The 15,165-nt window shown below is 36.6% G+C and overlaps 1 protein-coding gene across 1 annotated transcript in view; it reads right to left on the minus strand.

Annotated features, from left to right (window-relative positions):
- The window catches only part of GLIS3 (GLIS family zinc finger 3), a 123,847-nt gene that overhangs the window by 24,226 nt on the left and 84,456 nt on the right, over nt 1-15,165 (minus strand). Inside the window, exon 6 of the mRNA XM_036403884.1 lies at nt 5,357-5,498. Coding sequence (XP_036259777.1) covers nt 5,357-5,498 — 142 coding nt within the window. The remainder of the gene's footprint in view (nt 1-5,356; nt 5,499-15,165) is intronic.

Below are 15,165 nucleotides of genomic sequence, written 5' to 3' on the forward strand. Positions count from 1 at the left end.
CCCTCACAATGCATAGGAAAAATTTAGGTGGTTGCAAGAGAAAAGGATGATCCTGAATAAGGTTTCTTTAAGAAAAAGAAAGCCAAAAAGTAGTATTGAAAGTGTCACAGAATCTAAGGCCAAAAAGAAGTTATTTTTCAATGGAGTCAGAAACCTGTAATTTCATGGAACATATTTAAATGCAGAAATTTGCAAATTATGCATTATTGCAAAAAAATGCTCTAATTGAAGAGCATCTTGGACTTACTACCAGCACTCTTAAAAACAATTTCTGCCACCAAAATATCTCTCTTCTAATTATTGACAGTATGAATTTAGAGTAGGGCTGAGAGCTTTTACCATGTAGAGTAAGACAGTGTGAAGGTTTAATGTTGTAGCTCAGTTAGTTACATACCTACATTTGCAAGGTTGCTTTATTTTTAATTACTAAATATAGCCTTCTATTTCTGTAAGGAATATTTATGAGGTCCTTGAAAACAACGGATTTACTATTGCACAGAAGAAAATGAAATTTTTTTTGCACTTGTAAGCATCACCTGCATATATTCCCCTCTTTCTCTTCCCCTAGGAAGTCCACCGGATTTTGTAGCCAGGAATATGTGGATATGTGCTGTATTGAGTTTTAAGTGGTAAGCCCAGGAAATTAAAAACCTATTTTCTGTTTTACCTTTAACCTCAGCTCATCTCTAAATCTGAAGTCTCCAGTGAGCATGAAACTCAAGAAGCCATCATGCATTAAGAAGTACAGTAGAAGTAAAAATTGCATTTTCAAGATAATAAGTCTGTCTCCAAAGCTGGCCTTTCACATGGACCACCTGCACTGATGGCTTTTCTATGCCTTTTCAGGTATTCTATAGGCAGATCATAGATACTGGAAAACATTAAAGTACTGAAGAATAAAGCAGGGTCTGGACCAGTATTTTAAGCCATTCCTGAAATGGCATCTCTAGATCACATCCCTGCCTTTCATTTTCTTCTCTTTTAGTGGATTGCAGTTTCTGAAGTTCAGTCTCATCATGATGAATGGAACCACAAATGGTGCAAGTGGCCGTGTTGCCCACAATGTTTGTAGCAGTCCATTGGTAAATGGTCTTAAAAATGCGTACCCAAACATTACATCAATTTTTGGAGAACCATGAAGTTGTCTCAAAATAGAAATTATAAACTCATAAGTAAAACTGGTAAATAAAAGGGCAAATCTGAAGGGAAGCAAACTATCCTCCTTAAATTAAGATAATATTATTAACACTTTCTGCCCCCTGTAATGTGTGTATGGTTCTACCTGTGACTACATCACATTAAGCAGGAGCTCTAGACATGTATGCAATACTTAAATTCAGCCTAAAAGGTGAAAACAGAGATCCTCTTCATTATTGGTAGTCCTACATTACTGCTCCTTTTGCATCCATTCCCTACACATCAAATACAATTCTGTTTTTCACAGCAAGGGCCATTCATATGTCAGTTCTTCCTTCCCATTCTTGTTTTTTCTAACAGGAATGAGCTGTAACTATTTTCCAAGCCTATCACCCTTAAAAAACTATTTTTAAAGAAAAGAACAGACTTTTTTAAAAAAGAAAAGTAGGTTGCTTTTTTCAGACACCTCTTAGGGACTCACTAGGACAATTTCTTTAATAAAATCCTTTCATTAATTAATAATTTCATTAATCTATTCCTGTATGTGTCCTTAACCTCTACCTGCTTATTGTACCTGCCTACTTTCCTATTGTTACCTTAGATACAAATTCCTGAGGGATTGGATTTTTTCTTATTATGTGCACAGAGCACCCAGCTTAGTACAATTTCAGCAGGGAAAAAATCCAAAGAAAAGTGTTACTCAAGCAAAGCACAGAAAGTATACACATAGAAGTAATTAGGTCAAAGTTTCACAATATAGTGTAAGACATTATTTAAAAAATACTTAGCATTCAAATAATTGATATAATTTTTAAATTCCAACTTGCAAAGAAAATTATGCAGTTGACAAGCTTTAGAAAGATCCTTTGCTTGCTCTGGAGCAGAACTTAGTGTGATATTCAGTAACTACTCATAAATGAATTACACATTCTGGCTTATGCATAAATATGAAATGGTCAAGTTTTATCCAAACAGCACAGTAAAAAGATGGGGTTTTTTTCTGCTGCATTATTTATGACTCTTCTGGATTTAGTGGTTCCAGATTGCTCTACACAAAGTAAGTTCATATTGTTTCACAGCAGGAAAAATCATCATCCCCATGTTATTATGAGCGTATTGCTCTCACCTTCATCCTGTGAACCAAGTAAACCAAAATGCCTAGGTATTTTTCAAAATTTAAACCTAGATACTATCATAATGCTTAGCCCTTAGTCTGTTTGCTTTAGACCCATAAATGTAATTTTGTGTTAGTTTTAAGCAAAGAAGCTGTAATGCTACCTCACTGTATTAATAAGATAATAGTCAGTTTGGATTTCTTCTATGAAGTTACAAAAACTACAAGATAAGAAAAAGCTCTTTTGAAGACTTAACTCCAAGTAATAGATCTGTAATCAAAAAGGTTATTGTTGCACTTTGTTTAAATGTGTCTGTGTCTATAGATTCTGTATTTTATCAGTACTGAGAAACTATACAGTGGTCACTACAGATGTTCTACTATGTGAGTGAAAATGGACTTGCATCTAAACATGTACTTCTGGCATTTCTTACCTATTTCTAACAGTTTGCTTTCAAACACTTATTCTGTAGAATTCTTCTACAAGAAAAAAACCTTTAAATGTGCATCAATAATAAGTGAAATCACCTTCAGGTAAGAAAAGTTTGATTGGGCACCACTGGAAGTATGAAAATCTATTCCTCCTTCTACTTTAAAAGTAGAACAGAGACATTTCAGCTAATGTGCTGTCTCAAACAGTACCCAGTAAAAATAATGTGTTTAATTTTTCCAAAGTCTCAAAGCTGTATTTACAAAAAAACATTGTTTTAAGTGAATTTTGAAGGGTAGCTTCTCTGAGGCAAGACATTTAGGTTTTTGTGTATTTTACGGTTCTCTCAATTGGACATGAATAATTTTCATTTTGCCATTTCAATATAATAATTTCCTGCCTGTCAGATTTATCTCATTTGTTCACATAGTATATCACCCTGCAGCATCCTTGATGAGTCCTTAATGAAACAATTTATTTCAACTGGATCAAGTAGTTGTCAAAATGGAGTGACACAGACTGCTCTATGCCTGACATAGTACCCTCTAACTGATGTGAAACAACACAAGTGACTAGAACTACAAGAACTTTGCCAAATGATGGATAGCTGGGAAGACATGTAAGAGAAAGCAGATTATTACTTACACAGAAATTAATGCTGATCAGAGTACGTTGATTAATTACCATAAAAATTAAATTACCATAAAAATTGCTATACAATAGGAAGCAGTGCCAGGAAAGAAACTACCAAAATATATTTTTATATCAAAGGAGGCTCACAGTTAGTAGTGCTGCAAACATCAAGTATTGAAAGACAATGCACGAATGAGACTACAGAAAGTAATGTCTCAGTCTCAGAAGCTGTCTATGAAACACCATGATGGCAGACAATTGCCAGCTGAGGGCTGGCTGGAGGCAGCAGCTTTACCCAGCTTGTCATGGGCAGCATCTTGTTCAAGCCACTGTCAGCCTGTGCTGGGACTGACCCAGCAAACAGAGCTGGACATTTAAGGGTAGCCTGGAAGCTGGGGAGGCGTGCCCCACAGATTGCTGTGTTCATCTCTTGTGAGAATATCCTCAGTTTCTGAAATCTGACACACTGTCCCATCCCAGCTTCCATTCTGTCCAGGAACTTGAAAAGAAAAGGAAAAGCTGAGTCTTTGTTATCTCTCAGTTTTGCATGTTACACTTGGTAAAACCATAAATAATTTTTAAAAAATCCCAACATTCCTCACTATCCAACTCCCTCTCAATGCACAATGTAAAATAAACAACTATAACCAATTACATGTTCCCAGAATTTCTCTGGCCAAAATCACATTTTTAAAATCTGAAATTTCCCTTTTCTTTCGCATAGTAAATATCACACTCAGTCTGTACTCAGACTAAGGCATTTAAAAGTTAACAGCATACAAATAATACCAACTACTTAATAAACTAGAATACAATCAATCACAGCTTTAAACGTCCTAAATTTTGTCATATACACCTACATCATCACTAACTATTGTGTGACTCACAGCAGCCTTGACAAAAGCATGAAACAGAATTGCTAGTTTTACAAACCTCTCAGTAAAATAAAACCACCTATTGAAGTGGCCACTTCATATAATGTCATTTTCATCACTGCAGATAACATAAATGAAGCCAATTAATTCACTTCCTACATCTGGTTCTCTATTCAACTTAAAAGTTGAAGTGACAAAAGATGTAATGCATTTTGCCTGAAAGTTAAAAACAGAGGCTCTCACAACTACTAAAATATTGCATTAAAAATGTTAACATCCTGCCCATTGCCCTCGTGAGCTTTAAGATTTATTATCACTCATAATTTACTGATAGTTTCAAATTTTTTTGAAATGTTAACAAAAACATTGTAGGCATGTATGACAAAGGTATTTTAGCAGGAAAATCTCAGATATTTAACTGAAACAATACAATAGGATCATACATTCATAGTGTTAATGTGTTTATTGTCTATTTACAGTCAATTGTATATTTATACTCATAATGCAGCATTTCAGTTTCTTAATGTAGATCAATTGAAAAATTGATACGTGATCCATGAATAAGGCAGAGGAAAAATATTGTGATTTTAAATTAAATAATGTATTCAAGATGTTTACAAGGAATGGCAGAAGTAAATTGGTTGCATAATCAAATGCCCATAGAACAAAAATATCCATCTATGTTGTATTAGGTCTTTTCATGGGTATAGTATGATAGGTTTTCCTTCCCTCCGAAAAACATAAAAACATGTTCAAAATCTTTTTTTATATTGCTTTTCACATTCTATCCTTCTTCTGAGATAGATATGCATTTCAGAGTACATTCTATTCTATTCTACATTCATTCAGAGTACATTTGATATTTAAAGGATATGGGTTTATGTTATGCCTGTAGAGAGAAATGCATTTTTTTTTTTTTTGTGGTTGGGACTTATGCAGATGTGTGTTTGCATGACTGGTGTCTCAGCCTTTAGTTGCTATTATATAATAAGAAAAGGTTATAAGTGAACAGTTCCAAACTTAATGTATTTTGGATATTTTATTTTCTTCCCCCATAGCTGGGATTGCTACGAATGAATACAAAGCAGCTATTGCTAACTCTACAAAGTTATCCCTAATATTAAGTGAGGAATAATACAGCAGCTTTTTATCTGTCTTATTTTATACCTGGGTAAATATCACAAGCAGACCCTGGGGAATGTCCCATGGTATTATCTACAGCATCCTGTGGTGACAGGACTGGCTGGAGGGGCTGGATTGCAAGACAGTCATTCAGGATGTCCTGGCCAATCTCTGAGCTTGATCGCAACTGAAAAACAAGAGATAAAAAAGGAGAAATTATAACTAAACATGGACATGGACAAAAGAAAGGAAATAATAACAAAAATCTTAAGACAGTGAAAAATTAAAATGAAGAAATGTTGAGGTTAGAGAAAGAAATGGAGCACAATCAGAAACCTTCCCTTTTAAATCATCATTAATACCATTCTTTCAATCTAGCAGGCACTTTTTGAATCTGAGGAAGAAAACACTTCCAGATGCTTACACAAGACTATACTTAGGACAAGCACTACTTGTACAGGTAGGATCTTGGACAGAAGGATTCAGTGCTCTTTTGTCACAGACTGCAAAAGAGAGGAGTGGCCTAGATAATGAGTATTGAAGATTTATCAAATGTCTGACATGCTTGTACCAGCAGAGGGGTCCTATAATGGATACAAATATTTTCATGCTGGTTTAATGCCCTGAACTGCCTCACCATAGGACCAGAAGAGCAGAGGTGCTCATAACACTGGAAATGAGTGACTGGGAGCAACCACTTAGGAGAGGTAATATACAGGCAAGTGGAAATAGGACCACTTCAATATGGACTAAAGTTGTCTTGAGACACCATTCTTAAACAGACTAGGACTATATTTGTTTCACATTACTGCAGAACTGAGAGTGCTCTGTCATGGCTGCAGCACCCTAACAAGGATGGTGTGGCTGTACTGCCAAACTGCACCCTGAGGTTTAGGACAGATTATGGATGCTGCTGCAGGCTGCTGGGGCTGATGCCTGTCCTGATCTGCTGCCTGATGTTAATGTTATATATAAAAAAAAATTGTCTGTTCCTTTAAGTCATTTTGTTTCCATTTAAAAGCCTGGAAAATGAAGGTCTGTGCTTACAAGCATGTTGGCTACTGCAATGGCTGAGATGCCCATAAATATTCTGTCACGTCATCTAGGTTCGTGCAGCATGATGGAAAGAACCCTGACCTAGCGCACTTGGATGTGCTGCACTTTCCCAAGAAGAAAATCTCACAGAGGCCACTGAGGCTTCTCCTCTCTTGTCTGGTGCCATGGGGGCTGAGCAGGTAACAGTTAACTAGAAGACAGCCTAGCACATCTAAACAACTCCTAAGGGGAGGAAGAGGAACCAAAAGACAAATTTCTGCACATATTATACTCAGAAATTAATCACAGAATAGTTTTCATTTGAAGGAACCAAGTCCCAGTGCCCCTGCCACAGGCAGAGGCACCTTCCACTAGATCAGGCTGTTCAGAGCACCATGCAACCTTGCCTTGAACACCTCAGGGCCAGGCAAATGAAGAAAGAAAAGTAAGAGGAAATGATTCTTAACGCAACTATAAAAAGACCCATTGCCACAAGATGACCCTTGTGCCACAAAATGCTGATAAACACTGAAATTACCAAATATTACCAACAAACACTCAATATACCAAATATTTTGATAATATGCACTACTGTAAAACCATGGCAACTGAGTGAAGAGTTGGTCTTGCACCTCCTAAACACCCAACCCTGTAGCTGGAGATAGCCTGTGATACCTATGCATTCACTCTGCATGCTGGAGATTTCTTCTCTTAAAAACTTAACCAGCCATTATTAAGCCCAGAGGTACACTACCTCTGTGAGGTACATTTGCTCTTCTAGAACTGTAGGAAGGGGGAGAATGGATGGGGAAGAGGGAGAAGTGAAGAAATACCCTGACAAATGATTGTGTTTATTATCCATATTTACAATCTGTTGTAAGCAGAAACATTTCTCCCACTTTGGTACATGCCATTTTCTGCTGTTATCCAGTAATTGTGCTAGGTTTCCTGCTATCACTAGTAACATGGCTTTTTCTCATGAAACTCAATGCTTGTGAAATTAAATGTCAAATATATCCTCATTCAAATCCTTACACTACATTATCAATAAGCCTTATGTGAATTTAAATTTCTATGGAATCTAAAGTGAATATAATATGAAAAACATGACTTCTATAAAAGAATCAGGATTCTATCATACAGAATACACAATCACAGAAGATGCCTGTGTAAAGTTGTCTGAATTATTTTAAGAAACAGATACATTTTCTATATCAGATGGCACTCACAGATAAAACAGCGAGAAAAACAAGAAAATGAGAGTTAAGTATTTACACATTAGTTACAAGAATTAAGTAATTATTTTAAAATAAAATATGCAGCCACCTATTTTACAGATTTTTCTAATTTGCACTGCTCAGGAATCTTACATTTGCATATCCTTTGGTATTTAGAACAAATCTATCATGACAATCTGTGCTGGCATAAATTTTCTGGCTTTTCAAAACTTATAAAAATGAAGAAAACCTAGGATCATCAACAGAATACCAAAAATAGAGAAAGAAACACTGTGAGACAGCTGTGATCTGATTTCTGAGGATAGTTCTTATTTCATGCATTGGCTATGGTTGCTTAGTATTTTCAATCACAAGCTCTAGAAATACAATCACAAGTCAGAAAAGGGCATAATCCAACACACTATATCAGTCAAATAGTTTTACATATTTCACAGAAAACTTATTAATTTTTTTAAACTTAATTAATTTTTTTAACTGAAAGCAATGTCTTGCATTGTGACAAATGCAGGGAAATTGGGGCCATGATTCTTCTTTAGTATGTCAAGAAATACAGAACAGACAAGGAAAAGACTAATTATCTTAAAACCAAGTAAAAACCACAAACCGTTCACTGCAACTGTAAAACTTTTTTTTCAGTTGAAAAAGCTATAAAGGAGAAATAATAATTGACCAGCTATAACTGCTGCCATCCATTTCTTGCTCTCTTCTAACAACACTGTATTTCTTTTCCAGCCTGGACTGCAGACTTACCATCCAAGTGTATAAAAGGAAGCTGACACTCTCTTTGACTTCTATATGAATTGTACCCCAGCACAGATCTCCCAGCACTGTGACAGAAATATGTCACTTCCCCATGACCATCTTGCTTCTTTCATGATCACTCAGCTGAGCACCAGTACAATCATGCTGGGACTGAAAACTTGGCAATCTGTTTTTGAGAACTGTATGGCCATGGAGTTACCTCACTGACTAGTGAAATCAATAACTGACAAGTCTGACATGGTAAGCACAGCCACCTTCTGTGTGCTGGAATGTAACCTAAATTTATGGCTGATCCAAGTGCAAGTTAGCAATCAATTGCTTTACTTACCTAAAACTCCTCTGTATTTGATATTTGGTCCAAATAATAGTTTTTGAATTTAATAGCTCAATTTTGTGGTAAGACTTGTGAAGTTTTGTATTTGGAAATACAGAAGCACTTCCATTATCACAATGTGGAAGTTTTTTCTAATATACAAAACAAATAATATTTCAGTCATAGTTTACAACTGTTTAACTTATGTGAAAATCAGCTAATGTTAACTGCCTTTCAGAACAATGGATGGACGTTCTACTCCTGTACATTTTGTATATGAATAAGTAATTACCCAAATTAAATGAACCAAGCACAAATAATTTGAAGGGTGTAAGATTCTCATTCCTCAGTTTTCAATTTCATTACATTCGAGTTCAAAAGCAGAGGCATGCTGTTGATTTCATGCATGACTTAATCCCAGAGAAAATGTCTCCTTACAAGAAAAGATAATTTAAAAAATTTTTCTCTCACTAATGTGTGTTTCATTTGAGATCTGCATGTTTATTTACCACCTGACTAGTTTCTTCAGCATTGCTTCTGTATGAGAGAAGTCAAACACCATCAAGGAGAACATACGATAGGTGTGTTTATGAATGCACTTATAAGAAAAGAAGCAGTATAGCTTGAGAAATCCTAAACCACACAAAAAAGGTCAGTAACTTCAAAACCTGCCTGTATGTATTCAGATTAATTCGATTAATTCTTCAGTAAAGTCTAGACACTGTCAGTCATTCAAACATGCCAGTTATCTCATCAAATCATAACATTTTAAGTCTTGCTTACATAAACATGTCCTTAATATATATGCATGTTGTGTAAATACTGAGTAAAGTATTTACATATGTAAGTGAGGCATTAGTTATAGTCTATTTATTTTCATGCAGGTTAGATGTGTGTCTGCCATGTCTAAAACTAGCAAAAAAAACCCCCTAAATACTGGTATGTTTTGTTGACAGGAATTTTTTACACTAACTGTAATCATTCTATAGATCTGTTTTTGTTTTGTGTATAAAGACAAGGAGGAATTTCTGCTATTCAATAGTCTGTGTATTAAGTTTACTAATGTCAAGTTCAAAGTAGGTAGTTTTTCCTCATTTTCATTGTCTGTAATTTAAGCTGTCATTGTGACAGCAAAGCACAACCTATCTACACAGGGCCACATTGTACTAACTTTTCTGTAGGAGTACCTGTAATTTAATATTTACTTGTACAGTTAGAGTAAAATTACGTCCTGCTGGTATCATGACATTGAGAGTACACAGATGTCACCGCTAGAAAATTTTAAATTTATGAAGCGATGCTGTAAGACAGTATTTACTCATATTATGGTTTTTCTTGCTGGATACAGATCATCCTTTTACTCACAAAGATCAGCTTCAAGGTCCAGCACTTTCTTGCAAAGTACTAGACCTTTCTGACAACAGACACTGGCACAGAATCAATAAAAATTGTCCTAATTCTTGCCTCTGCAGGCTACAGATATCTTGGGGCAATGAAGCAATGCAGACAGAAGGGATTTCTCTGTACCCTTTGTTTTCAGGGAGTCATCTGTGCAAGACTTCTAAAAATAAATGTTCTGCTAATTGTCTACCACAGCTTTCAGATATGCATCTGTGTGTGTGTGTGTGTGCTATTTTCCCCTGCCTTTAGATCCCATTTCAATTAAACATTTGGCCGGAAAAAACAATAAAAATCAAGCTCAACTAGCCCACCTGCACAGCAGTGACGTTAGGTTCTATGCAAGAAATGGTTACTTTTGCTACTCTCAAAGTTTTACTATATTGAACATTTGAGTTCAATATAAAAATGGTTTCCATCTTCATGTTCTAGCATAAATCAGGAAAACACATAAAAAATGTGTTTCAGTGTCTTGCATTAAAAATCAAAAAGACCTGAAACCTACACAATTAGGTAACCTTGGCAAATTTCAAGTCAAAAAGAAATTCTGATTTTAAAGCAATATTATAAGAGGAAAACACTGTTGCATTAAGATTGATAATATTAAAATGAATTCTGCTTTTATTATGTATAGAAAAGAGAGTTTTCTTTTGGTTAGTATTATTTTAATTTGAGGAATATTTTGCATTAAATCACTACTAAAACAATACAGACTACCAAGAAGACCACTTTAAGGGAAAAATTGCAGCTGGGACAGATCTGAAAGGAAACTTCTAATTAAAAAAAAAACCCTGCAAATCTTACTTTAAAAAAGGGAAGTACAGTTAGAGTGAGTGCAATGGCCTTTTTCTAAAATAAACAAAAAAGCCACAGTCCAGTTGAAAATTGAAAAGCAGTCATACAGATGTTTGAATACATACACACACACACACACACACACACAAATACACACACACAAACACACACATATATTACCTCTCTTCCTATCCCACATCAAGTTGTATCAAATCTGAAATGTTATACAAATTATACCTATGGACTTTTTTATTTCATCCTCTTTTTCAGGCAGTTCCAAGAAGCTTGTAGCTGATTTTATATGTGAACATCAGTCTAATAGCTGACCAGTTCAATTCAAAAAGCAGGAAAAACCTACTGTTTCGTGCCAGGCTGATTTGGGAATATAGCTATTATACAATATTGCTAAGCATCCATTTTTCCAAGTAAATGCAGTCTGACAAAGAAAACACTTCTACTGCAAAATTATTTGCTTTCTTGTTCTAAAAATACATCTGTTTGGTAAATTTTCACTTCATGAGAGGAAAAATGTGTAAAATAAACACATACTTATCCACCAGGTTCTTCATTTAGCACAAACATATTTTTCTCCTTATCACAGATTACCGAAAATTGCCATGGTAATCTGTAGATTGATAACGTCAACTATTGTTTATACAGAAAGATTGTTTATACAAATATACATTTGTAATTTTTTTTCTTTAACTGCAGCATCCTTTACATAACACTGGCCTTCACTTTAAATATTGAATTCTGTATTTATCTCCATTTGAACGTAAATGCATGCATGTACCAGGTCATACATGAAAATACTCTCTTCAAAATAATCTCTTGAAGAGAGTCTAGGACTAGAACTGAAAAGCTCTACTACTCTGCTTTCAAGAGGTCAAAATCATTAGCCTTCAGCCATATGACTTCTACTTTTGCGAAGATTCTTCAAGGCATTCCTGTACATTTTCATTGTCCGCGAATTGTCTGTTTAGTGTGCTACATGGCACAATATATACCAGCCAGATGGGAATTTTCTAACATGGATTTGACTATTAGAGAACAGGCATTCTTTAGTGCAGTGTGCTGGTCACTCAGGGGATCCTTCTTCCAGCTGAGTGTCCTGAGCATCACGTAAACAGAGTGTTTATTGTACACACCAATCACACATTCTTCAGCTATCCCCACTGGCTAGATGTTTATGTATCACTTTATTTTACACAGCTCTACACCTTATCAGAAGTCCTTATAGGTTCTCTGGGACCTTCTTTGGCAGTTTTCAATGTTCCATATCCTTTTTATGTGGCTCGACCCCCTTTTTCGTGTAAGTGCAATATCGTTGTTTTGCCTAACTTCTGCTTCATCAGCAGAGCTCAGTGGCATACTGATTGCATTTTGTGTGGCTTCTGTTTGCCTAAATTACATCCTTCATCTATTTCTTCAAGGCTGTGTTGTTCTATTCTCCTTATCAGAGTAAAATGCTGCTCTGTTCTGCTGTCTTTATCAGGCAAGACAATGATGTGAAGTGCTAGTTAGGCTAGCATGCTAACTTTCTGAGTTTCTACTGTCTCTGATTTACTGTGGGGCACTTCTGTGTCAGGTTGGGTTTTTTGTTGTTGTTAAAGCCATAATTCAGCCCTCATCAAATGGGCACTGCAAGCGAGGCCAATATATGGCTGCTTCAGGAGCAGTACTGAGGACTCCAGAATCAGCACCTGCCAATGCAGCTGCCCAAATCCAGATCCAGCAGTGTGAAATCACAGAGATCTCACCCTGGAACAGGAACCCTTGTTGAGGACAGTACTAAAGACTTGAAGGGTATATATGCTGGTATCAGGGTGCTGAACTGCAACCTCCTAGGTACCCTGTGCACAGTTTAAATCTTGCTTGCTCAGACCCTGGTGTTGCTTAAGGAGCATAATGAACAGGACAGTGCATTCAAAGCCCAGACTGAAGTTGGATAGGCTAATGAGAATCATAGAATCATTCAGGTTGAAAAATACCAGTATGACCACCAAGTCCAAGTGTAGACCCAGCACTGCCAAGCCCAACCACGGAGTCTCTCTACCAGAAGAAAGATTTCTGCTCTATATAGTCATGTACATAGTCATGTATAGTCATGTATATAGTCATGTACAGTTGCAGGGAAGTGAAGACAATGAAATAGAGAAAAGGATATTGTTTGATATCAAAAATGGACCTGAAGAACATGAAATGCTGTGAGCATGAAATTGTTTATAGAATTTTGAGACAATCTGGGTTGGTTTCCTTTTTTTCTGTCACAGGTGTTAACGTAATAAGGTTGAGAGCACTTAGTTTTTCTTTCTTATGCACTTTTCAACATGTCACACTGCCAGAGCTCACAGGAGTATAAGGTCAGGACAGAAACCAAGTGCAGGAAGGAATCAGTATACGGAATAACAAACGTTAACCAATAAATAAAATGAACCAACAATCTCCTGGCTATAAAACAGCCACAGCTGTCAGAACACCAGGAAAACCACTGGAGGATTTCAACTTTTCCTTCTCCCTGGTGAGCAAAGTTCTAAATGTAGTGCTGGCAAAGCATGTCCCCCACAATGGGTGTTCCTTGAGAAGTATGCCCTGCACATCCCACCTCAGCACGCTCCGCTGCCGCTACAGGGCGGCCAGCCACAGCCAGGGGTACACAGCTTTCAGAGCCTCTCTTCCTGTGTCTCACTGACCACGCTCAAAAGAACTGGTCACTCCTAGTCTCAACAGTTTTCCAGCAAATTCTATTATTAAATTCCTTAAACACTGCTGCCCATTCATAATCCCTTTTTGCAAACATGCCTTTCATGAAAAATTGCTGAACGCCATGGTGTCTGATTTATATTTCATTCTGAAGACAGGAAGTAAAGGGATTGAAGTTAGGGATTAAAACACTTACTCCTTACTGCATTTTCTTCTGCAGAATAGTTTCTTAGTTGCCATGGGCACTGCTCACTGACCCCGTGGCCCTGAATACACTTCTTTTTGCATTGGTGACATCTTTTAAGTGGATGTCATAGAGAACAAATGAGGGAAAATGTCCTTATTTTCAACTGCTCTCAAAGCAAGAAAATAGGTTTGCTTCTCTTTCAACCCATTCTCCCGACTGCAGTTTAAACAGTGAAATCTGAACAAAGATTTCTGAATAAGGTCAAGCAAAAACTGAAAGATGCAGAAGCCACTTATGTCATATGTCGTATGTTTGCTCCGCATGAGGATGGTGTTCACAAACAGAGCAGGTCTTCCAGATTAATATAGTCACATAATGGAAACTGTTACTGGTAATTAGCTTAGTGCCTGAATGACCTGAAACACCAGTGGTGTAATGCTTTAACCCTCCTTGGCTCCCACATTCCTCATCAATTAAACATTCTGAGTTAGAAAAATATTTAAAAAAAATAATTTCATTCATGTAAGAAACACAATAAGCACCATGTTTCTTGAGTTGCAAAAAAGCTTCGTTCAGATACTGAGAAAGAAAGAAAGAAAAAGTTGGAAAGCTGTCATTAAATTAACAAACAAAATATACTAGCTAAAAAAAATCCCCAGACACTGTTTTCTTCTTGTGTAATTCACAAAATCTAAAGACTAGTATAAAATTTTGGTTTTTTCTAGAATCTTTAAGCAAACTGGTAGCTTTGTCCCTTGTGTGGTAAAACCAGTATGTAGTCACAATAAAAACCCTGTTTCTACTGTACTGTAAAAGAATTAAAAAATGAACTATCATGAGGTATGCAGCTCTGTAAGAGGCAAAGAGGTCTGTATTATTTTGAATAAAATAATTGCTGACATAACCCATAATAGAAAGCCAGAAAATCTCTCAAAACCTTATAGAAATTCCCATGTTAACCTTTTGAAAACACCTCTATGTCTTAGTTCCAGAGAAATATTGTTCAATAGGAGAAAATAATGTCTTAAAACAATTGGGTTTTCTCCCATTTCTTGTTTTCATTGTAGGGTGGACAGGTTTATATACCATACTACGGGCTGGGCTGGAAAGTGTTTGAGAGCAGCCCTGTGGAAAAGGACATGGTAGTGATGGTTGACAAAAAACTCAACATGAGCTGTCATTGTGTGGTCACAGCCCAGAGAGGCACACGTGTCCTGGGCTGCATCCAGAGCAGTGTGGGCAGCAGGGCCAGGGAGGGGATTCTGCCCCTCTGCTCTGCCCTGCTGAGACCCCACCTGCAGGGCTGCATCAGCTCTGGGCTCCCAGCACAGGAAGGACATGGAACTGTTAGAGTGAGTCCAGAGGAAGCCACCAATTTCCTCAGAGGATAGGAACACCTCCCCTACAAAGACAGGCTGAGGAA

The sequence above is a fragment of the Molothrus ater genome, chromosome Z (genome assembly GCF_012460135.2).
Source record: "Molothrus ater isolate BHLD 08-10-18 breed brown headed cowbird chromosome Z, BPBGC_Mater_1.1, whole genome shotgun sequence".
Lineage (NCBI taxonomy): Eukaryota > Metazoa > Chordata > Aves > Passeriformes > Icteridae > Molothrus > Molothrus ater.